This window comes from Hyaena hyaena, unplaced genomic scaffold (genome assembly GCF_003009895.1).
Source record: "Hyaena hyaena isolate Hyena2069 unplaced genomic scaffold, ASM300989v1 scaffold_564, whole genome shotgun sequence".
NCBI classification, from domain to species: Eukaryota; Metazoa; Chordata; class Mammalia; order Carnivora; family Hyaenidae; genus Hyaena; species Hyaena hyaena.
In genome coordinates this window covers 397,119-425,078 of record NW_024081195.1, presented here as the reverse complement: position 1 = coordinate 425,078, position 27,960 = coordinate 397,119, and the positions used below count along the sequence as shown (strand labels likewise).

The following is a 27,960-nucleotide window of genomic DNA, read 5'->3' as shown; positions in this document are numbered from 1 at the left end:
GTGGCAGATCTGGAATTTTAACATGGGTCTGACTGATTCTGAAGTTACTACATGACTGTTTTCCCAATTGTTTCATGAAGTTAAAAAAAAATTAACGTTCATGATTTTTTTCCTCCTAAATGTATTTGTAATTATTCTCTTTTTTAAAAAATTTTTAATGTTTTGTTTATTTTTGAGAGAGATAGACAGCATGAGCAGGAGAGGGTCAGAGAGAGAGGGAGACATGGAATCCGAAGACAGGCTCTAGGCTCTGAGCTAGCTGTCAGCACAGAGCCCAACGTGGGGCTTGAACCCACGAAGTGTGAGATCATGACCTGAGCCGAAGTCGGATGCTTTACCAACTGAGCCACCCAAGCACCCCTGTAATTATTCTCAATCATGTAATCATTGGTTTTAAGAAATTGTGTGCCCAGGAGTGCTAGGTTTGCTAAAGGACAGATAATTCATCTTTGAATGAAAGAGTAAGCAGCCCCTACCAACTAGCTTTCACTTTGATGGAATATTGCTAGATTGATGAATGCTAATCTGTTCTGTTTTCATGCCTTACAATTTCAGCACATTTTCTGTGATCAAATTTATTTATTTTATTTTAAAAAATATTTATGGGGGCATCTGGGTGGCTCAGTCGGTTAAGCGTCCAACTTCAGCTCAGGTCATGATCTTACAGTTCGTGGGTTCAAGCCCCACGTCGGGCTCTGTGCTGACATCCAGCTCAGAGCCTGGAGCCTGCTTCAGATTCTGTATCTCCCTCTCTCTCTCTGACCCTCCCCTGCTCCCACTGTCTCTTTCTCTCTCTCTCTCAGAAATAAATAAAACATTAAAAAAATTAAAAAATATATATATTTATGATTCAACATAATCCCAATGGTTTTATGGCAGTTAAAAGTTTTAAACTAGAAGATTCCTAAACTGAAGCAAAGAAGTGACAAGTTGGAATACTTCAAAGTGAAGATAAATGAGGGTAAAATACATTGCTTTTTTTTTTCTTTTAAATTAGATAAGCTGTCCAAGATGAAACAGTAGCATTAAAGCTGGTGTGAAGCAAATTGTCTCATGGCTTTTTGATCCATTCTAAGCTTTGAAGCTATAAGAAAATAAATCACGTGGCCCTTAAAGACCAAATTGTGCTTTTTAAAAGTGACGTCTTGATTCACTTGAAAATAGTAAACTCTCAATGTGTAATACTCCCAACCTCAAATAGTCAATGTGAAACAGACATTATACAAGTTAAATTCTCATATGGCATTCCCTAGAGAAGTACTTGAATAGAGAATTGCTTATCAAGCTGTATCAGTTAAGATACCAAACCCCAAAATATCTGTGGCTAAAACTAACAGATTTATTTCTTGTTCATGCTTCATATCCCCAGTGTGACAGCCAGAAGCTATACTTCCCTTCTGTTTATCCTCATTGCCCACTGTTAGTTTCTCTGACAGAGGAAAGGAGGCAGTTGGTTTCTCTGACAGGAGAAAAGAGGCAATTTTGCACTGACTTTTAAAGCTGCTAGTGTCACTTCCTTTACTTTTATTGGCTGAAATAAGTCATGTGCCCACACCTACCTTTAGAGGTGGGAGTGAAATGTAATCTTACCATATGCATGGAATGAGAACTAGAATACCTGGCACAGCTGCAATGATTCACACATAAGCCTTGTGAGGAACATAGAGGATTTTGTGTGGTTGATTAGTAGAAACTTGTTTTTTAAAGATAGTACCTCTGAAGTAGTAACTACTGTGATGAATTAAGCATCTTGAAGCTAAAAGGTAAATGAGGTAGATAACTGTAAATGTCCAGTAATTACTTGACTAGTCAGTGTGTTCATATGGGCTTGCTTTTCCTTATGTTTTGTTCTTTATAATCATTGATATATTAAAGATTTGCTGTTAACAACTATTGATAACACAAAAAGTATCAATTATTACTATGAAAAAGATGTTTTGAATAATGGTGCCAAAGCAATGGTCTGAAAAATCACTAGGGTGGTAATTGGCAGTAACATGTTAATAAAGTATCACTTATTTTGTGTTCCATAGACATGCACTAGACATGCATATTTTGTTGGAAAATATACTACTTGAGGCAGTACAGATAAGTAATCATATTGAAGTTTAACAGTTTCAATTTGATCTTATAACAATTTGTAAAGAGGTTTGGGTCCCTGGGTAGCTCAGTTGGTTGGACATCCAGCTCTTGGTTTCACCTCAGGTCATGATCATACTTTGTGAGTTCGAGCCCTACATTAGACTCTGTGTTGATATTGAGGAGTCTGCTTGGAACTCTCTGCCTCTCCCTGTTTCTCTCTGCCCTTTCCCTGCTTTCTGTCTCAAAATAATAAATAAAAACTTAAAAAAAAATAAGACATTATATATAAGCCTACGTACATACATGAAGAAGCTTTCTCTAGGCAAAGCTATAAATCAGCAGCTTTGAGAAACTTATATGAGTGTATTCCTCTTTATTAGTGCTTGTAAACAGGGTCAACAGTTACTTTACCAGGCATATTTTTTTAAAAATTGGAAGATTTACATGATTCAAAATTTATCCTTTTAACCATTAGGTATAGTTCAGTGACATAAATACATTCGTATTGTTGTGCAGCCATCACCACCTTCATCTCCAGAACCTTTTTTCATCTAAAACTAAAACTCTGTACTCATTAAACAATAACTCTCAATTCTTGTCTCCTCCAGTTCCTGGCAATCACCATTCTACTTTTTGTTTTAGGAATTTCACTACTCCAGGTACTTCATATTGATTGGAATGATACTCTGTCCTGTTGTGACTGGCTTTTATCACCTAGCATTTCTTCATTGTTCATCTGTGTTGTAGCATGTGTCAGAATATCCTTTCTTTTTAAGAATAAATATTTTGTTATATATATACTAAATTACTTATTTTTTTAAATATTTCATGAGAGGGAGTGAACATGTGTACAGGGGAGGGGCAGAGAAAGAGGGAGAGAGAGAATCTCAAGCAGTCTCTGCCCTGTCAACACAGAGCCCAGTGCAGGGTGAGATCATGACCTGAGCTGAAACCAAGAGTTGGACACTTAACTAACTGAGCTACCTAGGTGCCCCTACACTCAACTATTTTTAATCCATTCCTGTCTGTGGGTTTCTTCTGCTTTTTGGCTAATGTGAATAATGCTGCTCTAAACATTGGTGAACAAATATCTAGTCAGATCCCTGCTTACAGTTCTTCTAAATATGCATCCAGAAGTAGAATTGCTGGATCATATGGTAATGGTATCTGTAATTTTTTTTGAATTGTCATACTGTTTTCCATAGCATCTATTACTGTTTTACATTCCCACCAGTGGTTCTGTTTTCTCCACATCCTTGCTAGCATTTGCTCCTTCCTCCCACCTTCCCCATTCTAATGAGTATGATGTATCTTTTGGTTTTGACTTGCATTTCCCTGATGCGTTGAACAACGGTTCATATGTTTATCGGCCATATGTGTATCTCCCTTTGAGAAATGTCTGTTAAGTCATTTGCATATTTGAAAATTTATTTTAAATGTTTGTTTATTTTTGAGAGAGTGGCAGAGAGAGAGAGGAAGAGGAGGGAGGGAGAGAGAGGATCTGAAGCAGGCTGTGTGCTTAAACCCACCAACTTTGAGATCATGACCTGAGCCAAAGTTGGTCACTTATGGCCGCTAAGCTACCCAGGTGCCCCTATATTCTGGATATCCCTTGTCAGATTATGATTTGCAAATACTTTCTCCAGCCAGTTTTCTTTTTCTCACTCACTGACTTCTATTCCATTGTATGGCTCCACCATAGTTTACCAATTGACCTATCAAAGGACATCATGGTTACTTCTAGTTTTGGGCAATTATGAATAAAATTGTGATAAATAATTCTTGTGCAGAGTTTTGTGTGGACATATGCTTTCGTTTCAATTGGATAAACACCTCATAGCACAGTTGCTGGATTGTTATGTTCAGACTGTGTTTAGTTTTGTAAGAAACTGCCAAACTGTAGCTGTGCTGTTTGCATTCCCATCAGCATGAATGAGATTCCTTGTTGCTCCACATGCTTGTCAGTATTTGAGTGTTCTCAGTTTTTGGATTTTAGCCATTCTAATAGGTGTGTAGTGGCATCTCATTGTTTAAGTTTTTATGATGTTGAACAACTTTTCATATGATTATTTGCCATCTCTATCTTCTTTGCTAAGCTGTCTATTCAGATCTTTTGCCTACTTTTTAACTGGGCTGGGTTTTTTTATTGTTGAATTTGAAAACTCCTTTGTATGTTTAATGTTTATTTATTTTTGAGAGAGAGACAGGATGTGGGGGGCGGGCAGGGAGAGGGGGAGACACAGAATCTGAATCAGGCCCCAGGCTCCAAACTGTCAACACAGAGCCTGATGGTGGCTCAAACCCATGAACTATGAGATCATGACCTGAGCCAAGGTCGGATGCTCAACCGACTGAACCACCCAGGCTCCCCTTTGTAGGTTTTAGATACAAATTCTTCATCAGATATGTGTTTTGCAAATACTTTCTTCCAGTCTGTGATTGTCTTTTCATTGTCTTAAAGTATCTTTTGAAGAGCAGAAGCTGTTACTTTTGAAAAAGTTCAACTCATCTATTTTTTCTTTTGTGGATTTTGCTTTTGGTGCTGTATCTAAAAACTCAAAAGCAAACTAGGGTACTTAGAGTTTTATGTTATCTTCTAGAAGCTTGATAGTTTTGCTTCTTACATTTAGTCTATGATCCATTTTGAGTTAATTTTGTGAACAGAATAGGTCAGTGGGTCGATTACTTTTTCTGTATGTGGATATGTTGCAGTTCCACTTAATGGAAAGATTATCTTTTTTCATTGGATTGTCTTTGCTCCTATCTGAAAGATCAGTTGACTATATTTGAGTAGTCTATTTCTGGGCTATTTATTGGTTATGTTCCATTGATCTATTTGCTTATTCTTCTGCCAATGCCCTGCTATCTTGGTTAGTGATATGCGTAGTGAATCTGAATCAGTGTTTAGTCCCCTGACTTTGTTACTCTGTTTCAGTATTATGTGGACTATTTGGGGTTTTTGTCAGAGCTGTCAGCACAAAGCCTGACGTGGGGCTCGAACCCATGAGCTGTGAGATCATGACCTGAGCTGAAGTCAGATGCTTAACCGACTAAGCCACCCAGGTGCCCTTTGTCTTTTGTCTTTCTATATGAATTTAGAATTGGGCAATATCCATGAAATAACTTGATGGAATTTTGATATGTTGTGTTGGATGTGTAGATCCAGTTGGAGAGAATTGATGTCTTACCAATATTGAATCTTCCTATCCATGAACATGGAATGTACCTTCATTTATTTAGATATGTTGTGATTTCTTTCATCAGTTTTCTAGTTTTATTCATGTAGATCTTATATGTATTTTGTTAGATTTACTGCTAAATGTTTATTTTTTGATGCTAATGCAAATGGTTTTGCATTTTAAATATCACATTCCAATTATTCATTGCTAGTTATTGTAACAAAGCAGCTGGTTTTATATATTAACTTCACACAAATTGCTATTTAATTACTTTTTATCTCTACGTTATTTTTTGTTAATTTTTTTGGGATTTTTCTTTTTAGACAATGTTGTCTTCTGTAAACTAGGACACTGTTACATTTTCTTTCCCAATATGTATACTTACTATTTCATTTTCTTGCCTTATTGCCATTAGCCAAGACTTCCAATCCACTATTAAATAGGAGTAGTGAGAAGGGATATCATACCTTTTCCCAGTCTTAGGAATAGTCACCATTAAGTATGTTAGTTGTAGATTTCACGTATGTTTTTTATGAGTTTTGGAAGTCCCCCTCTGTTCCTAGTTTGATGAGAGTTTGTAATATGCATGACTGTTGGATTTTGTCAAATGCCTTTTATGTGACAATATTATCATGTGATTTTTCTTTTTTAGCCTGTTGATGTACTGGATTACATCAGTTGATTTTCAAATACTGATCCAACCTTGCATACCTGGAATAAATCCCATTTGGTCATGGTATATAAATCTTTGTATATATTGTTGGATTTAATGTACGAATATTTTGTTGAGGAATTTTGCATATGTATTCATAAAAGATCATGGTCTGTAGTTTTCCTTCTTAAAATGTGTGTGTGTTTCCCCCTGCTCTGGTCTTAGTATTAAAAGAATGTGGATCTCATAAAATAAGTTAAAACATGTTCCCTTCTATTTTCTGGAAGAAGTTGTAGAGAATTAGGCAGAAGCACTGTCTGAGCCTTCTTTTTTTTAAGTTTATTAATTACTGATTCAATTTCTTTAATGATTATAGGCCTACTCAGATTATTTCTCCTTGTGTGAGTTTTAGTAGTTCATGTTTTTCAAATAATTAGTTTATTTCATCTAAGTTATTACATTTGTGGGCACAGAGGTATTTATAATTTTTTTTATATTATAAAGTGATACCATATCCCTTTAATGTATGTGCTGTCAATAGTGATGACACCTCTTTTGTTTTTGATATTGGTAATTTTTGTCTTCTGTTTTCTTTTTGGTTATCCTGACCAGAGTTTTATCAAGTTCCTCTGATCTTTCAAAGAACAGGTTTTAGTTTTGTTGATTTTTTTTTTTTTTACCAATTTCCTGTTTACAATTTGTTTCTGCTATAATTTTTTTTTTCTGCTTGCCTTTTCTATTTCTTTTTCTTAGAAACTTAGATTATTGAATTTAGACTTTTTTCATTTGTATGTGTTCAGTGCTGTAAGTTTCAAAACAATCCATTTGCTGCATCCCACAGATTTTGAAAAGTTGTATTTTCATTTTCATTTAGTTCAAAATATTTTAAAATTTCTTTGAGACTTCTCTGATCCATAATTTATATAGAAGTGTGTTATTTAATCTCCAAATAATGAGGATTTTCCAGTTCTCTGTTATTGGTTTCTAGTTTAATTCCATTTTTGACTGAGGGCATACATTGTGTGATTTCTCTTTTAAGTTTGTTCAGGTATGTTTTATAGCTCAGAATGTGGCCTATCTTGGTGACTGTTCCATGTGCACTTAGAAGGATGTGTATGCTACTGTTGTTGGATGAAGTATTCTGTAAATGTCAGTTAAATCCGTTTGATTGATAGTGCTCTTCAGTTCAACTGTATCCTTACTGATACTCTGCTGGCTGGCTCTGTCACTTACTATTAGAAGGGTGTTGAAGTCTCCAACTACAATAAGGAATTTGTTTCTCCTTATAACTCTTTCAGTTTTTGCCACATATATTTGGATATGCTCTTGGATATATATGCTTTAAGGAGTGTTAATGTCTTCTTAGAAAATTGACCCCTTTCTCATGACCCCTTTATATTCCTGATAATTTTTTAAAGTAATCTCTATATCCCATGTGGGGCTCAAACTCATGACCCTGAGATCAAGAGTCTCTACCAGCTAAGCCAGTCACATGCCCCTATTCCTGATAATTTTCCTTGTTCTGAAGTGTAGTTTGTCTGAGATTAATATTGCTATTGCAGTAAGGTTTGGTTACTGTTAGCATGGTATATCTTTCTCCATCTCTTCAATTCAAAAAAAATATTTATTTTGAGACAGAGATCAGATGGGAGGGGCGGAAAGAGGGAGAGGGGGAGAGAGAGAATCCTAAGAAGACTCCGTGCTGTCAGCATAGAGCCTGACACAGGGCTCAATCCCATGACCTGAGCCGAAATCAAGAGTTGGATGCTTATCTGATGCTTATTTGAGCCACCCAGGCGCCCCATCCATCTCTTCACTTTTAATCTATCTGTGTCTCTAAATTTAAAATGGGTTTCCCTTAGGCAACGTATAGTTGGGTCTTGGTTTTTTTAATCCACTCTGACATATTTTCTCTTTCAGTTGGTATATTTATACCATTTCTAAAGTGATTATTGATACAGTTGGTATTAATATCTACCATGTATATTTTTTCTGCTTTCTCTTTTTTTTGGGGTGGTTTTTGCCTTGTTTTCTAAGAATCCTTTACTTTATGTATTCTAGATGTTAGTGTTTTATCTGCTTTGTATATTGCACTTATTATCGCAAATATTTCCTTTATTTTAGTTTATAGTACCTTTTGTTGTCCCGAAGTTTATTTTTCTTTCATAGTTTGTAGGTACTGTGCCATGTGCCTTAGTTAAGAAAACTTTTCCATCGAAATATTATTTAAAAAACTCTTATATTTTATTTCAGTAACATATCTAATACTGTGTGTGTGTGTGTGTGTGTGTGTGTGTGTACATTTGGAATTCTTTGGTAGATGATTTACATGGGATTCAAACATTTTTCTTTTGTGAAAGGCTAGCCAGTTGTTTCAGTATTGTTTATTAAATACTCGATCCTTTCATCACTAATATGAAATTGCACCTTAATTATATAATAGATTTACAAATCAATATTATCTGTTTTTGTACTCTGATCTTTACTGTTTATTTGATCAATGTATCTGTGCCTGTGCTAATACCATATTTTAATTACTATAGCATATTAGTTGGCAAGGCATATCCTACCTTCTAGTTGTTTTTCAAAACATTCTTATTTTCGAAAATTTTTTCACCCCAATGAGAATTATCTAATTATATAAAAATTCTGTTAGAATTATTATTATATTTAACTTGTAGATTAATAATTAACATCTTTATGGTGAATTTGCTTCAAATTATTTATAAGACATTCTAAAGTATAGCAACTAAATTCCTTCCTTTAAGACATTCTAAACCAGTAGAATTATTCTTTATTGGCCAGTATAGTTCAAAGATTTGACCTTCTTAAATGTGAACTTTTCATATCTTCATTGTATTTTGTAATATAATTACTTTTATTACCATGACCTCTCTATTTCTTATTTTCTTTATTTTTACCTCATTTATATTTATTTTGGTAACCTATTGTTATAAACTTGGATATATTTGTTTCTCTTTACATTTTCTGTCATGCCCTCCAATTTCTTCGTTATCACCCTCCAAAACCTTGCCCACATTCTCCTGTCATTCCTCAGTTTCATCCCAAAGTCTGTTATATAAGCATAATTACCCATATCCTTCTTGTACAAGTCTTTCCTTTGTCTTTTGGACGACTCTCAAAGAATTAGTTTGAGTTTTTGGTTTGAGTTGTGTCCAGATGCACAACTGCTGTTAGTCTGTGCTACAAGTCCCACCTGACTCAGAAGAATGGAAATAAAGATAACTGTGAGCAGGGGAGATTATTAATTTTTGATCACCTGACCAGTGGCACACTTTAAGATAATGTTAAGTCCTGTAGGTAAAGTTTAAAATTTTGTCATAAATCTGAATTAGAATCAAGGAACTTATTTTTTGAGTAGATTATAAACTATTTTCACTGTTACTTCCATTGAACTTAGCCAGAGCTTTTGTAGTATCCTTGCTTTTCCTTTCACTTAACATATTTTCCCAGAATGTTAAAATGGTCACTTGACCCTTCATCTTTGTTTTTTCCATTAACAATTAGATCTTGCTTGCTCTGTCTAGTGAGTACAGTTTGATGACAGTTTAAGTTTTCTCTATTGATTCAAGATCTTGAAAAGCTTCAAGATCATTAACTTGAAGATGATTGACCTAAATGCCAACATATTTGAAATCTGAGATAGTTATTGTGACATAGAGAATGTGTATACATTTTTATTTTAATGTTTCACTTAGAATTCTTAGTAATATTGGGGTGCCTGGGTGGCTCAGTTGGTTAAGTGTCCGACTTCAACTCAGGTCATGATCTCACAGTCCGTAGGTTCGAGCCCCTCATCGGGTTCTGTGCTGACAGATCAGAGCCTGGAGCCTGCTTCAGATTCTGTGTCTCGCTCTCTGTCCCTCCTCTGTTCTCTCTCTGTCTCTATCTCTCAAAATAAAATAAAGACATAAAAATTTTTAAAAAAAATTCTTAGTAATATTTTCTTACAATTTAATAACTTCTTTATGGTACTAAACACTTTCTGATTTAATGTGAATTTGGATTAATTCAATTTCCAGTAAATTGACAGAAAACAGTTGGTTTATTCAGAAGGTCGAGGATTTGATTCTTTAATAATTTCTATAAAATTAAGAATTTTTACTTTGTCTAGAAGCTGAACAGATTAATTCTGATCTTTTGAAGTTACTGGTTCAATTTTAATGTTTATAACATTATCTTCAGTTATTTGTAGGGATGTTTTTATTCTCTATACTTGGACACAAACTACCCTAATACTCAGTTGCTTAAAACAAAAACAGTCATTTGTTTTGCCCACAAATCTGCATTTTGGGCAGTGTTTGGCAGGCATGTTTGTTCCATGTAGTATCTGCTAGGATTCTCAAATTGGACTAGAGGGTCATTCACATGGCTGGCAAAGTGACATTGGTTATTGATTTTTCCTCACATGATCTCTCTTTGGGCGCCTTGGACTTCCTTACAACATGATGGGTGGGTTTCAAGAGTGAATATCCCAAGAAGCAATGTTCTAAGAGACAGGAAATGAAAACTACTGGTTTTTAAGGTCTGAGCCTGAAAACACATATTTTCACTTTTGTATTATATTGATCAAGCAGTCACAGGGCTCGGATTCTAGGAATATTGAACCTGTAGCTCTTGATGGGAGGAAGAAGAGTCAAAGAAATTTAGAGTTGTTTTCCTTTTCTTTTCTTTTCTTTTCTTTTCTTTTCTTTTCTTTTCTTTTCTTTTCTTTCTCTTTCTCTTTCTCTTTCTCTTTCTCTTTCTTTCTCTTTCTTCTTTCTTCTTTCTTCTTTCTTTCCTTTCTTTCTTTCTTTCTTTTGAGAGCCTGTATGGAGTTGTTCTTTCTTTCTTTTCTTTTTCTTCCTTCTTTTCTTTGTCTTTATCCTTTCCTTTCCTGTCCTGTCCTGTCCTGTCCCGTCCCTTCCTTTCCTTTCCTTTTCGAGAGCCTGTATATGCACACACAAGCTGGGAAGAAACAGAGAGGGGAAGAGAGATAATCCCAGACAGGCTTTGTGCTAACCGACTGGGCTTGATCCCAAGAGCCATGGGAGCATGACTTTAGCCAAAATCAAGTGTCTGATGCTCAACCCACTGAGCCATTTAGGCACCCCATGGAACCATGTTTTCATATTGCTACAAGGGATGTGGGAATTTTCGTATTCGCTAATTTGCTTCAAAGGGAAAATAGTGTTAGTACTTTGAATCAGTAATGCTTATTCTTATTTAGATATTATTTTCCAGTGCAACTGGTTTCTTTTTATCTTTTCACTATTATGCCCTTTTGAAGTAATAAAAACAGTATTTGCAAGATCTATATGAGGAAAATTACAAAACTCCAACCAAACTCAAAGATCCTAAAAAATATATATGGACAGGAAGACTCAGTATTGTTAAGATGCCAGTTCTTCCCAACTTAATTGGTAGATGCAGCACAATCCCAGTCAAAACCTTAGCAAGCTACTTTGTGGATATAAAGAAATTGATTTTAAGCTTATATAGAAAGACAGAAGACCTCAAATATTCAATGTAAAAGTGACGAAGAATAACAGTTATAGGACTGATACTAACTGACTTCAGTAATCAAGACAGTGTGGAATTGGTGAAGAATAGACCAATAGATCAATAGATAAAATTGATAACCCAGGAATAGACTACTCAAATATAGTCAACGGATCTTTGAGATAGGAGCAAAGACAATCCAGTGGAAAAAAAAAAAGATAATCTTTTCATTAAATGGAACTGCAACGTGTCCACATAACAGAAAAAATAGTCTACCCACTGACCTTACACCGTTCACAAAAATTAACTCAAAATGGATCATAGACCTAAATGTAAGAGGCAAAACTATCAAGCATAAAAGCAAACCTTGGTTTGCCTTTGAGTTTTTAGATACAGCACCAAAAGCAGAATCCATGAGAGAAAATAGATGAGCTGGACTTTATTAAAATTAGTGATCATGACCTGAGCTGAAATCAGGGAGTCGGATGTTTAACGGACTGAGCCACCCAGGCACCCTTAATTTTTTTCTTACAATGTATGGATTTAGGTAAAAGTATTCACAGTGTTTTTATTGTCATGCTATTCTCAGTGATTTCCAGAGTAAATAGATTTTTTTTCCTAGAGAGAGAGAGCTCGCACACAGCGGAGGGGCGGATAGAGAGGGACGAGAGAATCCCAGTCAGGTTCCACGCCCAACAGGGCTAGACCTCATGACCATGAGATCATGATCTGAGCTTGAAATTAAGAATCCCAGCTACTCCCCCCAGAGTAAATGGATTTTTGAAAGTGCTAATTATACTACTTTAATATAACAACCAGAACATGTATTTTAACCATTTGTATAAATAAGATAATTTCCACATAGATGTATTTTGTGAATATCTATTTCTGAGCAGGGTAAATTTATAATTTTGGGAAGTAGCTGACAGATTTTAAAAATATATGTTCATAAAGTAAAATGTCTTCTCTATTAGTTAAAAATTATACTGTTAGTAGGTAGATTTTCTATAAAGCTGTGTAGACCATAACTGTTGAAAGTTGAACCTGAAGTTTTGCATCAGGGATTAGCATTTATGTTGTATCAAAATTATGGTGGTTATACTTTATTTAAAAAAGAACTCAATGCTGTATATTCCATTGGTTTTTAAATTTGAGCCATGATTGTAGGTGCTGACTTTCGAAAGAGAAATCTACTTTGGATGGCTTAATATTTTGGAAAAATCTAAAATGCTAACTTGTCACAATCAGCGACAACTTTTACATCCACTAGTACAAACTACAGTGTGTACATGAAATTAAAAAAAAAAACCTGTTAGCTTTAAGTAATTTCTTTAAGGTGAGGTTGGGATGATGCTAATATAAAGGAATTAGATTTGGTGCCCATTGTATTTGAGTTAATATTTCTACTTTAATTATTTAGACTTTCTTCAATTCTGTGAAAGGGATATGGGACTAAACTAACTAATAAACCAAACTGTTAGTTAACATAATCATACAAATCATTTCAATTTAAACTGCTTTTGTTTTGAAATTAGAATGAGGAAGCTTTTTATTTGTTAACTATATAGTTTTACAATTACTTTAGGTCATTAAGAATATGATAGAGGTTTTTCTTTTTCTTTCTGATGCCATCATTTAAGAATCAGTAGTCCAGATGAGTTGATGTAGCTTTGCATTTTTCTTCCTGGTAGTGACAAACCAGCTACTATACACTCACAGTGTTCAGTATTTGTTGCTGACAGTCTTTCTGTGATAGCCTATAGACTGACATAAAGTACAGCCTGTTGTGAACTCCTAAGTGAGTCTGCCAGAAACTCAGCAGACAGAACTAATTGGGGAGGAAAAGGACTTTTGTGCCTTCTCTTTCTTTCTGTTCTTTTTATTTTATAAGACAGATGTTGTTAAAGTAGCTTGTTTATGTAAGATTTATCTGCCTCTTTTCTCGTTGCATGGATCATTTTTTAACTTAAAGTCTTGCACTGCAGGTCATTAAGCACTTCCACATGGAGACTGGCACAGGACCCAGCTCGAGATACACAGCTTATAACAGTTGATGAAAAATTGGTAAGAATTTTCTACTGTACACTGCTATGATTCTGCCTTCAGGGTTATTTTTATACAATAGCTTTTCAGTATCATGTTCTGGGTTCTTCCAGGAAAATTATTTGAATTTAAATTTCTAGATAGTGTATAAATTTTAAGAAGAAATAGTCATCACAAAAAGATGAAGACAATTTGTGTTAAGTGTAAAATACAAATATTAAGTCATAGATATTAAGAAGTTAAAATTGCAAAAGGCTTCATTTTTGTGGTGTTTATAAGTAGCAATCAGAACATTTTCATTTAATGAATATGAATATACATATTAATGAATATGTATTTTCTATTTTCTCAGTTATACTCCTATTTAAGTTGTAAGACACTTAACAGGTGGTACCTAAAATTAAGTATATTGGGTTTTTATGGAACCAATTGTTGTATTGTTACTGTATGTATATATGTACACAAAAATTACATTTCTACATTATGCATGAGAGATTGCAACTAGCAACAAATAATACTCTGTTAATCAGTAGCAGATAGAATTTTGGTAACTGTCACTTGTAAAATTTTTTAATGTGTGGGTATTACTTTAGATACAGCTTCTTGTTTATACCTATATTGTAAAATAGCATAAATTTTGTAGAGTCTCTAAGACTTGCAAAAGTGTGTAATCGTATAGCATATTTTTCACTTTTTATTTGGTTAAGCATTATCAAAAGTATGGGTGTGTTTCTTAACTACTTTTTTCCAGTTGTACATTCTTATATCACTCAGTTTTGATTCTGTAAGCAAAATGTAATTTTTCTTTTCTTTTTTTTTTTTAAATTTTTTTTATGTTTTATTTATTTCTAGGAGAGAGAAACAGCGTGAGCAGGGGAGGGTCAGAGAGAGAGGGAGGCACAGAATCTGAAACAGGCTCCAGGCTCTGAGCTGGCTGTCAGCACATAGCCTGACGCGGGGCTCGAACCCACGAACTGCGAGATCATGACCTAAGCGAAAGTCGGACGCTTAACCGACTAAGCCACCCAGGCGCCCCGCAAAATGTAATTTTTCATTTATTTAAGTGTTTATTTTGAGAGAGAGAGAGAGAGAGAGAGAGAGAGAGCATGTGCCTTATCAGAGTAGGGGCAGAGACAGACAGACAGACAGACAGACCTAAGTAGGCTCCATGCTCAGCGTGGAGCCCGACTTGGGGCTTGATCTCACAATTGTGAGACCATAACCTGAGCTGCCTAACAGACTCAGCCGCCCGGGCACCCCAGCATAATTTTTTTTTTTTTTAATGTTTTATTTATTTCTAGGAGAGAGAGCGAGCGAGCAGGGGAGGGTCAGAGAGAGGGAGTCACAGACTGAAACAGGCTCCAGGCTCTGAGCTGGCAGTCAGCACAGAGCCTGACGCGGGGCTCGAACCCACGAACCGCGAGATCATGACCTAAGCGAAAGTCGGACGCTTAACCGACTAAGCCACCCAGGCACCCCACCCTAGCATAATTTAAATAATAGGTAACACTGAAAGATCTAAACATCTTCTATTTATTTATTTTTTAACATTTTTTAAATTTATTATTGAGAGACAGAAAAAGAGCATGAGCATGGAGGGCCAGAGAGAAGGGGAGACACAGAATCTGCAGGAGGCTCCAGGCTCTGAGCTGTCAGCACAGAGCCCAGTGTTGGGCTCGAACTCACAGACTGTGAAATCATGACCTGAGCTGAAGTCGGACGCTTGACTGAGCCACCTAGGCGCCACTAAACGCCATTTATACGATTAGAGTTAAAAACAGATACATAAACAGATGGGTAAACAGACAAGGGACAGATAGTTTGGAAAACTCACGTCAGGCTTAAGGCTGGTTGATTTTATCTTTATCTCTGCTTGCTGACATCGCCATCATCCTAGTCTAGGCCAGCATCATCTTTAACTTAGATTGCTGCAGTAGTTTTTAAATTGATCTCTATAGATACTTGAATCTTCCTTTAATTCATTTTCCAAAGGATAACCAGAATAGACTTTTTTTAACTGCTGGTTTTGTCCCTTATTGTGTATAAAATCCATTAGTTTTTTTTACTGACCTAAAAGTTAACATTAAAATCCTTACATGGTTCTTGAGGTCTTGCATGATTTAAGTCCTGCCTTCCTCTCTAGGTTTATCTTGTACCACTATCTTTTATACTCTGTGCTCCAACCACAACAAACCTGGAACTTGTTTCTTTTCCTGCTTTGGGGCATTCACATTCCAATCCCTCTTCCTAGAAGCTTTTCACGAATCTCTTAACTCTTTAAACAGGGACCATCTACTTATTCTCCACATATTAATTGAGCACCACTTGCTTAGTCAAGTATAAAAGAAGCGAGATAGGTATGAGTGAGAGGAGGATGATTTATACATGCCATTGTTCATTAATTTATGAGGGTACTATTTTAATTTTTCCAGGGACCATTGTCTAAGCACCAAGAGATTGCTTTCTTCTAATATTATGGGGTTTACTTTCTATAATAAACTTTCAAATTTTATAGAGTTTTATTAGTAATGCTTCTAAGTTCTTTCTAATTTGAAGAATGAGTAAGTGAAGTAGCAATCTGTTGCTCTAAACAAGATGCTATGAATCATACCAGAGAGGTATACAGACCACTTGAGTTTTGTGTTTTTTATCTCATAATATCAGTTGCATACTTGTAATGAATCTTGTTGCCCTGTGTAGGTTTTCCTCAGCTTTGTTATGTCTTTCTTAAAGTGTGTTAGTGAAAATGTCAGTATGGTATTAAAGCTGACATCAATTCAAGTCGTACCCATAAATTATTCATAGTTATTGAAATAATATTTAAACAGATAATTCAGATCCATAGGTAATTTTCAAACCCAAGGTTTAGCCATTCATTTAGGTTTATATTAAAATGCAGTATTATATAATCAAATAGGTAACATAATGCTGATAGGGGTTTCATGTCTTCTTATTCCTACACATTACTGGATGAATGTTTCAGTTGATAGACCAGTGACAAGACCAGTGACTGAAGGGTTCTTCCAGAAATATTGAGCAGTTGGACTTGATTATATTTGCATTTTGAATAAGAATGATTCTCTCCAAGATCCCCAATGGATGCCTGAAACTATGGATAGTATCAAACCCTATATGTACTATGTTTTTCCTAAACATACATACCTATGATAAAGTTTAATTTACAAATTAGACACAGTAAGAAATTAACAACAATAATAAAATAGAACAGTTGTAACAATATACTAATAAAAGTAGGTGAATGTCATCTCTCAAAATATTGTACTGTACTCACCCTTCTTGTGATGTTGTGAGATGACAAAATGCCTGTGTGGTGAGATGAAGTCAGGTGAGTGATGTAGACTTTGTGATGTAGCATTTGGCTACTGTTGACCTTTAGACAGATCTGTTATAAGGACAATCACTGGCCTTTTTCCTTTCTTTCTTTTTTTTTAATGTTAGTACAAGGATAGGAGGAGCAGAGAGAGGGGGAGGGAGAGAATTCCAAGCAGGCTCTGTGCTGTCAGCACAGAGTCCCATGCACGTCTCAGTCTCAGGAACTGTGAGATTTTGACCTGAGCTGAAACCAAGAGTCAAATGCTTAACCGACTGAGCCACCCAGGCGCCCCGTGAGTCACTAGCTTTCATACTGTGGTTGACTGTGGGTAACTGAAACTGCAGAAAGCAAAACTGTAGATGGGTTGGTGTGCAGGTGGAGGTTCTGTATATAAACATTAATGATAAGAATATTTCAAAAATGGCAAGTAAATATAAGTATTTTAGAAGGAGATGTGGCAGCAGCATTTTAACATGATATGTAATGTAAACCAATTTACTAGCTAAGCATACCATTTTAATTAACTGCTCAACACTAGATTATTGTTATATTTGTACCTGAAATTTGGATAAAAGCTAGAATCGTAATTGTAAAGTAAGGGAATTGGCCATTATCATGATTTCTATTGGGTATTCTTATATAATGTATTAAAATTAATACAGGTGATGCCTATTACAGCCAAGGGCTTAAGTATGTGGCCTAAGCTTAGTTGGGGATAAATTTTTGTGGTTATTGTAAAATGGATCCTAGGAATTTAAAACCAGAGGATAACTTTAGATGTTACCTAGTTTTATTACTGAATCCAGTCATTTTTCATCTAAAAGATTGATCAACCTTTTATTCAAGATAAATCATATGGGGAAATCCAGTAAGTAATTAACTAAATAAAAGCTGAACTGCTGGAGGGTAAGGGTTGGAAATATGAAGGAAGACTTGTAAACTTTCCCCAAGACCACCTTCTTGGGGGACTTCACAGAGTAAGATTTGGAAAGATAATTTAATCTTTTGTCCTTTTTATTAACCCGAACAACTTGTTCTCAAACTTGTGTTTTAAAAATTTCCTGTTAACTGGTTCTCATTTCTTTTGAGGTTACTGTTTATATTACTAATCAGCCATAATTATTAGAAAGCGATTTCTTACTGAGAAAAAATAGACTTTTCAACAAATGAAGATGGAACAATTGTATACCCAAATGCAAAACAAAGCAAAAATCTTCATCTATATTGTGTACCATAGGCAAAAAGTAACTCAGAGTTCTAAATGTAAACTCATAGTTCTAAATAAAAAACTAAAAATTATAAAACTTCTAGAAAAAATATGTAGCTTTGTGTTTGGCATATATTTTATAGATATAAATTAAATCCATTTTTTTAAAATTATGAAGTTGGGTTTCCTTACATTAAAAATTTCTACTCTTTGAAAGACATTGTTAAGAGGCAGAAAAGACAAAGCACAGATTAGGAGAAAATATTTACAAAACATGTCTGATAGAGGAGTTGTGTCTAGACACTAGACAACATTTACAACTAAGTAATATGATACTAACTCAGAGAAAAATGAGCAGGTTATCCAGAAGATACTCAAATGGCAAATAAGCACATGAATAGATGCTGAACATCATTAGTGATTATGGAAATGAATATTGAAACTATAGTGAGAGGGGTGCCTGGGTGGCTCAGTTGGTTAAGTGTTGGACTCTTGATTTCAGTTCAGGCCAGTATCTCATGGTTGGTGAGTTTGAGCCCTGTGTCAGGTTCTGTGCTGGAAGAGCAGGGCCTGCTTGGGATTCTCTATCTCTCTTTCAGTCTCTCTTCCTCTGTGTGTGTGTGTGTGTGTGTGTGTGTGTGTGTGTGTGTGTGTGTGTCTGCTCTCTCTTTCTCTGCGCGTCTCTCTCCTCTCTTTCTCTCAGAAATAAATAAACAAACAAGGAAAACATTAAAAAAAAAACCTACAGTGAGATACCAATATACAGTGACACACACTATACATTGAATGGGTTAAAAAAAGTGACCATACCAAGTGCTAGCAAGGATGCAGAGCTATAGGAACTCTCATGCAGTGCTGGTGGGAATGCAAAATGGTACAGCCAATTTGGAAAACAGTGTGGTAGTTTCTTACAAAGTTAAATATATACTCCCCATAAAACCTAGCAGTCCCACTTCTCAATGTTTACTCAAGTGAAATGAAATCTTATATTCACATAATTTCTTCATGCAAATGTTTTAAATAGCTTTGTTCATAATTGCAGTAACTGGAAACACCCCAACTATACTTCAGTATATCTATACAGTACCCTTTTACTTACCAACTAGTAACAAATGTGGGTGAATCTCCAGTGTGTTATATTAAGTAAAAGGAGCCAGACTCACAGGTTACCTACTGTGTGATTCCATTTTTTGACATTCTAGAATAGGCAGAACTCTAGAGACAGAAAATTGATAACTGGTTGTCAAGGTTGGATGTTGGAGGAGGAATACACTGAAAAGGGCTTTAGGAAATTTGAATGGGGTGAAGTAACTGTTCTATATGTTGATTATGGTGTTGATTCTTTTTTCAAAATCTTTATTTGTATTCATTTATTTAAAAATGGAACACTTTAAAGGATTAATTTAATTGTTTATAAATTGTATCTCAGGGGTCATCCCAACAAGTGTCCTCAATGCCCATCACCCACTTTTCCCTCTTCCCCACTCCCCATCAACCCTTAGTTCTCAGTATTTGAGTCTCTTATGGTTTGCCTCCCTCCTTGTATCTCAGTTTTTTAAAAAAATGTTTATTTTTGAGGGGAGAGAGAGTGCACACACTTGTGCACACAAGCAGGGGAGGGCAAAACAGAATCCAAAGCAGGCTTCAGGTTCTGAGCTGTCAGCACAGAGCCCAACATGGGGCTCGAACCCATGAACCGTGAGATGGTGACTTGAGTTGCAGTCGGACTCTTAATTGACTGAGCCCCGCAGGTGCCCCTATCTCAGTTTTTTAAAAGGGGGAAAGAGTGTTTCTAATTTGGTGCTGATATACTTCTTTCTAACTAATATCCATTGGTTCAAGATCTGTCCTATGGTATAGGGCATGCCATTTTCTACACGACAGCCTTCTGTATATTTGAAAACAGCTCTTTGGTCATCCTGAATTTGTGGTTCTCAAAGAGTGGCCTGGGCAGGGAAGGGGTGGGGAGTGGCTCAAGACCCTTAGGAGCTCACAAATCATACTATTTTTATAATTATACAAAGGTTTTATTTTCCCTTTTTACTGTGTTGACACTGACACTTAAGGTACAGAATCAATTGTGGTACATCTGTGGTACTAGTCATTTTATTCACTTTCTTGCATTCGAGATTTAAAAAAAAAAACCTAGGTTGACTTAATGTCCTTGATTAGTCAGCAAAAATTTTCAATTAAAAAATTTCAATACTGCATATGCATCTCTCTCCTTTTGGGGGGTGGGGGGAGTATACATCTTTTTATGTTCCATGTAACAAAACAAGTCATACTCTGAAAACACTTCTGCTGCAAACCAAAGTACCACAGTTGTCTCAAGGCAAAACACCTGTATGGTTGAGTTACTTTTGCACACTGAACCTAGCCACTTTTTTCATGGAATACCTTTTAAGTAAAAAAACAGTAACAGATGACAAACTATGGTTTTTAGTCTTCAGTACATGGCAGACATTTTCTCAAAGACCAACTTCAAGGAAGTGTTGCCCATGATAAACTTCAAGCTTTCAAATGAAAGTTAGAATTTTGTAGAACTTAATTCTGCCACTGATCTGATTGAGCTTGACATCTTAAAGAGTGTTCTAATAGGATTGGTGGCGTTATTAATGAATGTGATTTAAAATATTGTGTAATGAAATATGCTAACATTTGGAAGATCTGCATACTTCTGTGAAATAGTATTTTCCATATGGCCAGTGTATGATTTTATAAAATAATGCATGGGTAAAAGTTTCATTTAAAGTGCAGGAAAGAACAATGAATTTAATGTAATGAGTACGAAAATATTAAAGCTATTAAAATATTGCTCCCTTTTCTAATTACATATTTGAGGATAAATTTTGAAACCAAGACAACTTAGCACAACAGTTTGAATTCAGGAGCAGATGTTAGAATTCAGCTGTCTTTTATTAAGCTGGATTTTCTTTTTCTTTTTTTTTTTTTTAAATGTTTTCTTTTTTATTTATTTCTAGGAGAGAGAGAGAGACAGCGTGAGCAGGGGAGGGTCAGAGAGAGAGGGAGTCACAGACTGAAACAGGCTCCAGGCTCTGAGCTGGCAGTCAGCACAGAGCCCGACGCGGGGCCCGAACCCACGAACCGCGAGATCATGACCTAAGCGAAAGTCGGACGCTTAACCGACTAAGCCACCCAGGCGCCCCTAAGCTGGATTTTCAAAATGCAAATCATTGCAACTCTTAGTTTTTGAAAAGATAGTTGTTTTTCAATATAATGTTATTTATGTAAATATATTCAGTTTATTTTAAATTAAGTATATATATTTTTATCCATTTTAATTTTTTTAAATTTTCAAATGTTTATTCATTTTTGAGAGAGAGAGTCACACACACACACACACACACACACACACACACACACACACGCAGAGTGAGTAGGGGAGGGTCAGAGAGAGAGGGACACATAGAACCAGAAGCGAGCTCCAGACTCCCAAGTTGTAAGCAGAAAGCCCAATTTAGGGCTTAAACCCATGAACACCGAGATCAGACCTGAGCCGAAGTCAGATGCTCAACCAACTGAGCCACCCAGGCACTCCTCCATTTTAATTTTTTATATGGTAAATATCTAGATATATTTCATATAAATGAGACCTCATTGGGGTCTCAGTAATTTTAAACATATAAAGGAGTCCTGAGACCAAAATAATCATTATCCTAACCCTTCTCTTTTCTGGGTTAAACATCCCCAGGGCTTTGATTCATTTCACATGAGTTCCAGTTAATTCATCATCTTGATTATTTTCCAGTTTGACCGAATCCCTTTTAAATGTTGTTGCCAAGATTTCTTATGATACTCCAGACGTATGTATGGTGCAGGGTATGGCGTGGATTATCTATTCCTTTTAATCACAGCAGTTATAGTAAGGCAACTCAGAATTTAGGTTCTCATACTTCTTCCTTAATGTGGATTTTGTGGAGATCTAAAACCTCAGATCCTTTTTTATTTGCACTGTTATCAAGTCATATTTCTTTCATCTTAATAAAGATATGCTGTTTTTATTTTCAATTGATATAACTGAGTTCAAACTGCATGTTACCAAATGAAGTTTAATATTTTTCTTTCTTTTTTTTTGCTGTCACATCTGACAGGCAGAATTTAATGTTTTATTCTGGGCATAAATTGTATATTGATAACATGAATAACATTTTATATCAGAGCACATGGTAAATTTCTAATCGTCAGTCTTAAGAATGTCCTCCTTGTCAAACCATGAGAGACTCTTGAATGCTGACAAAAACTGAGGACTGATGGATGTGGGGGGGAGGGGGGAACGGGCATGAAGGAGGGCACTTTGGGGATGAGCACTGAGTGTTATGTAGAAACTAATTTGACAATAAACTATTTGTAAAAAAAAAAAAAAAAAAAAGAATGTCCTCCTTGTTTGTTGTGTATAAACTCTTTTTCATTTACTAATAAACGAACTAGTAAAAATTTAAATATAAAAAGAGTAGATGACAGCATTTTAAAATAATCTTGTCAATTTATGTAGAAGAACACTAATATTTAAAATAAAAAACCTTTTTGTGGGTTGCACCATCATTATTATTTCCTAGTATGAGATACTTCCTACAAGTAATGAGGAAAGTTTACTTCTGCTTGTTTGGTGCTTCGTTTTTGTTGCAGGAGTTGCTGTGCCATGGAGGTTGGGTGAAAACTGTCTGTGCCTTTGTGCTGTATTAAGAGAGTAACTTTTTGTCTTGTATGGCACCTTACCTCCCATCTCCTTTCAGCTCGTTTGATGAAAACCCAAGTCCCATGAACATGTTGCCTTTCTGTATTTAGTTGGACTACAAAAAAGAAGTTAAATTTTCAGTACTCTTTAAAGATTTTGAGGAGGTGCCCCCCCAAAATTTTAACCAAAGCATACATTAAACCTCCATAGATATATTTTTTGTTTTTTTTAAATCATTTTTATTACTTTCATTACCGCTTTTAAGTACTAATTCCTGGTTGTCAGTATTATATTAATTATCTACCTCTATAGTTAAAATTTTAATACAGAAAGAGAAAAATAACTTTCATAATATGTAAGAGTTATTTCAATTTATTAAATAAAAAATATGAAATGACCGTTACTAGCTCATACATTAGTATATTCTGCAAAATTACATTGGCTGCTATCTTTCCTTCATTTTTCATTTCATTATTCAATAAATAATTATTGGGCACTTAGTGTGCCAGGCACATGTATACATTTGAATGGCTTGTTTTCTTTTAGATGCATCCTCAACACAAATGCATATGAAAAAGGAAACTTTATTTAGCAGTCTATAATACAGCCTCGAACCGGTGGGGAGGATGGCTGTCATTTCTAAGCTTTTACTTGAGAAATTACAATACACACTATTAACGTAAAATCCTTATATTTTAGAAATTTTAAGTAGTCTGTATTTATATATTTAAAAATAAGATGTGCATGTAAAATAGAGTCACTGTTTTGAATGTTGCCAATTTGTTGTTTTACTACTTGACGGTTTCTTCCAAAGAGCCTTAACACAGCAGTTAAAGCTTTGTTACTTTGCAATATGTAATTGCTGTTTGATTAAGCACATGGTATTAGTAGCACACTCAATCAACTGCATGATAATATTGCTGTTTTAGAATGTCTGCAAGCAGCAACAAGCTATTTAATAGACTTTTTTGTCACTTTAATAGGTTTAAAATTTTTTCATTGCTTAAACTTGCTCTAAGAAATTTGTAAAAATGAATGATTTTGCAAGCCTTCAGAAATAAAACAAGTATGTTTGCTACACAGGTATTTGTTTTATGTTGTTTTTGCCTTGTAATGTCCTAAAAGTTTATAGATGAAAACTTTTTGTAAGGCTGCAAACTTAAATAAAAATCAGTCATTAAGAGGTGACCTGCACAAAAAGATAAACCTAAGTTAAAGGCTTACATTTGCTTTGACTGCTTGCTTTTTTGGTGGGGGTGGGGGAGGTCAGTTTTCTTTTGGTGAGATTACTTCTGGTGCATGGCAGCGCTATCTCTGCTAGATTATTGGAAGGACTAGTGTCTGCAATTGGGGTTATACAGCCTTCTAGCATCTCAAGTGTCTGTTTTGTCTGGACTTTGCTCACGCAGCATTCTTGTGCAAAAATTTCAAGGCTTTAGTCTGGAGCACTGGGTCAAAGGATATGTCTCTTTGAAGGGTAGACAGGAGTTTTTTATGTTTTATTCACTAAGTAGTATTTCATTTTACATCAAAGAATAGCAGCCTTTGAGAACCTTCCGTGGTGGCAGTTTAGCATGTGGGGTTTTTTTTTCTTTAAAACTTTCACTAAATATGGAATAATGTTTCTTCATATTTTTCAGTCTACAGATGCTTATTTATATTCTTGTATTTAGATGAGACTATTAAAAAAGGAAAAAGCACTGACTAAATATAAATGTTAGTTTGCAGTATAGTTTTATGTTTTAAAAATAACTATAGTTTTTTTTTTTTTTACAATGTACTTCTCTCTGTGGTGTCACACTATCCATGAACTACTGGAAAAAAAAAACTGGTGAATAGCCTTTTAAATTGTAGCAATATTATTGCATAAAATTCTAAAGAAATAATGACTAATGATTTTGGAAGTGTAAATTTTCTGGTGAAACAGCCATTCTTTAATTGGTCTTTTTTCATGTACGTGTGTGAGACAGAGACAGAAGAAAGGAGGGAGGGGAAAAGATACTAATTTTGGAAAATATAAAAATCTCAAGTAATGAAAAATGTTAAGATTTGGTATGACTTAGAAGTAGATGTTCTTCTACACCTTTGGGATAATCAGTGAATGTACTTTGTACTAATAATCACATAAGTGATTACTTATATGTTTAGAAGGTTGTTAAACTACATTTAATATTATTGTGTGACAGATATACCTTAGCATATGGACTAATATTAAAATAGCTTATTTTTATGTTGACAGAGAAAATATGCTCTTAAATTACTGAAAATTTATCTAAATAGAATAAGTTGATCATTTAAAATAGAAATGTTTCTACTCACGAATAACATTAATTTTAAAATAACTTCAGTTAACTCTTACATTTAATATTGATTAAAACAAGTCAGATCATTTATACAGTTATTTTAAATAAAATATTAAGTACAGAATTTGTTGTCTAAAATATATTCCCTATTAAAGTATGTTCCTTTCAGATATTATCAAGCTATATAAAAGTTGAGTTGTACTTATTAAGTACTTACAGAGGAAATGGATGTTAATAGTAGTTTTCATATGCAGACAGAACCATTTAAATTTAAAATAGAGAATGATCTTTCTATATTAAAATTGTTTAAGGAACAAAAGATCTTTCCCCTACAGTATTCAGCCATCTCTATTATCTGTGATTCTTCAGCAATTAAAGCTGATTTATTTTCCTCTTTGTTCCTACTTGGAATACTTGAACAATGCTGAAGAATTGAAATGACTGGAATGTTTTATCTTTCAAAAGCTTTAAAGTTCTATGTACCAATTAGCAAAATACAGTAAAGGTTTAAACTGTTAATAGCCACAACATCTTTAATGCATAGATCTGTAGTATGCTAGCGCTGTGTAACAGTTCTCCATTGTATGTCTCTTTTAAGGAGAGTAACTGTGTCAGTTCTTTTCTTGCTTTACTACCTGCTGTGTATGGAAATTGTGTGTAGTACTTGACACTTGCTTTCACGAATTTAAAATTCTTGCATGTTATTATGTAGGAGCTTTGGCTCTCAATAAAGTAGAATTGATAATATTTTACTTGTTTGGATTTTGATTAAGATTCTTTTGGTCACATTTTAGAGATTATATAATTTATATGTGAAAATCATCAATTTTTCTGTAATGAATTAAAGGTACATTAACAGTATGTTCTTGGAAATTGCTTGTCTAATTTTATTCATTTGACTGAATGTAATTGAAAAGTATCATCAGTGTTTATATCAGAATATGTAGATACGTGATGTTTTATATCCTGTATTTGAATATAAGTGGGTTGTTTGGTTGTTGTTTCTTTGGTAGTAGGAAGAATTTTGTTTTTAGTTATTGATTTTTTAATTGGCCTGCCTGTCAGATAATTTCAAAACTCAAGAATTCATCCAAATACCTGCCTTAAACTTGTTAAAGCTTCATGTTCATCATCTTACAGTAAGTTCTTAAAGAAGACAGGGGTGAGAGGAAGTGAAGAAAATAGGAGTAATATATTTTGGTGACAGTTACTTTTTTCTCTTTAAATCATGTATTTCCGGGAACAGAATTAGAGCAAAGGAAAGGAGAATGCAGACCTCAGAATTTGAGACTAGCAAACCTTGATTCTATTTCTGTGTTCAGGGTTTCTGATTTTAGGTGACTTAGTCTGTGCTAATTCTACTCTTCAAATTACCACTTGTAGTTTGCAAATATCATTCATGTTTTACAAGATGAAGTTTAAAAGAGGGTAGTGATATGGGACTCTTAACTGTATGCAGTGTTCTGTTTTCACAAAACTCTTCTTCTTCATACAGCATACTTTTCAAGAATATATGAATAGGCTTTTTGTTTCATTCCTGTTTCATGTTTAATACTTCTTTTAGTGTTGAGTATATTGCATATTAGTAATTGAGCATTTTTTAAAAAATTTAATGCTTCCACTAGAATAGGTATAAAAAGTGATCTTGGGTTTCTCTAAGCAGCATATAGGACATATGTTGGGCTGAGAACACTAATGTAATTTCAAGAACTGAGGATTTGATTTGTGTACAGATTTGTATCTATTACAATGACTACTAAGCATATATTATTATAATTAAAATCTGTCAATTAAAAAGGTTTTCAAGCCTAATTAAGTAGTTTGAGATTTGACATCCAAGAAATTAAACCAAGATTCCTAGTTTAGTAAGCATCATGATGTACTGAACATTAAAATATGGCTGACATGGCCTATGCCTGGAATGTTTAAAGATTAAAACTAGAGCTAGGTGGGGCGCCTGGGTGGCTTAGTCGGTTGAGCGTCCGACTTTCGCTTAGGTCATGATCTCGCAGTTCGTGGGTGTCGAGCCCCGCGTCGGGCTCTGTGCTGACTGCCAGCTCAGAGCCTGGAGCCTGTTTCAGAGTCTGTGACTCCCTCTCTCTCTGACCCTCCCCTGCTCACGCTCTCTCTCTCTCTCCTAGAAATAAATAAAACATTAAAAAAAAAAAAAAACTAGAGCTAGGAGTTTTCAACTATGACAGTCTGTAGTTTGTGAAGATTCTGTAAGGGATTTGCTTTTACTTATCTCTTATTTATAATATAAAATCTTAATGTATTTTTTCATTTGTTTATTCCATTTTTTAAGCATGCATATATATGTACACACACATATATATGCATATGTATGTGTGTGTGGCACCATTATTGAGCACCTGTATAATTTGAGCATATATAGCCATAAATATGGAACAACATTGTTGCCCTTAGAGTTCATATTCTTATATGTACGTATATGCCAACTTAAAAAAAATTTTTTTTTTAATTTTATTTTTGAGAGACAGAGCAAGCAGGGGAGGGGTAGAGAGAGAGGGAGACACAGAATCAGAAGCAGGCTCCGGGCTCCGAGCTGTCAGCACAGAGCCTGATGTGGGGCTCGAACCCACAGGCCGTGGGATCATGACCTGATCCGAAGTTGGACGTTTAACCAACTGAGCCACCCAGACGCCCCATCATATGCCAACTTTCTAAATAATTAAGATACTTTCATAGATTAATGAATGTTATAGAAAAAAAGGAAAGGTGATGGGATAGAGAGTAACTGGGAGTGAGTGGGCAGAAAAGGGGTTATTTGTAGGGCAATCCAAGCAAGCCACTTTGAGAAGGTATGATGTATGAACTAAGACGTGAATGATGAATAGGAGCCAGCCATGTGAGAATCCAAGAACATACCAGGTAGAGAAAGAAGGCTAATGTCCTAAAGTGTAAACCAGCTGGTGATAGTAGTCAAGAGAAGGAAAGATGT

At 34.9% G+C, this 27,960-nt stretch overlaps 1 protein-coding gene across 1 annotated transcript in view; it reads left to right on the top strand.

Moving 5' to 3' along the window:
- NDUFS4 (NADH:ubiquinone oxidoreductase subunit S4) overlaps nt 1-27,960 on the top strand; it is a 110,634-nt gene that overhangs the window by 23,141 nt on the left and 59,533 nt on the right. The window contains exon 2 of the mRNA XM_039256211.1: nt 13,401-13,479. Coding sequence (XP_039112142.1) covers nt 13,401-13,479 — 79 coding nt within the window. The remainder of the gene's footprint in view (nt 1-13,400; nt 13,480-27,960) is intronic.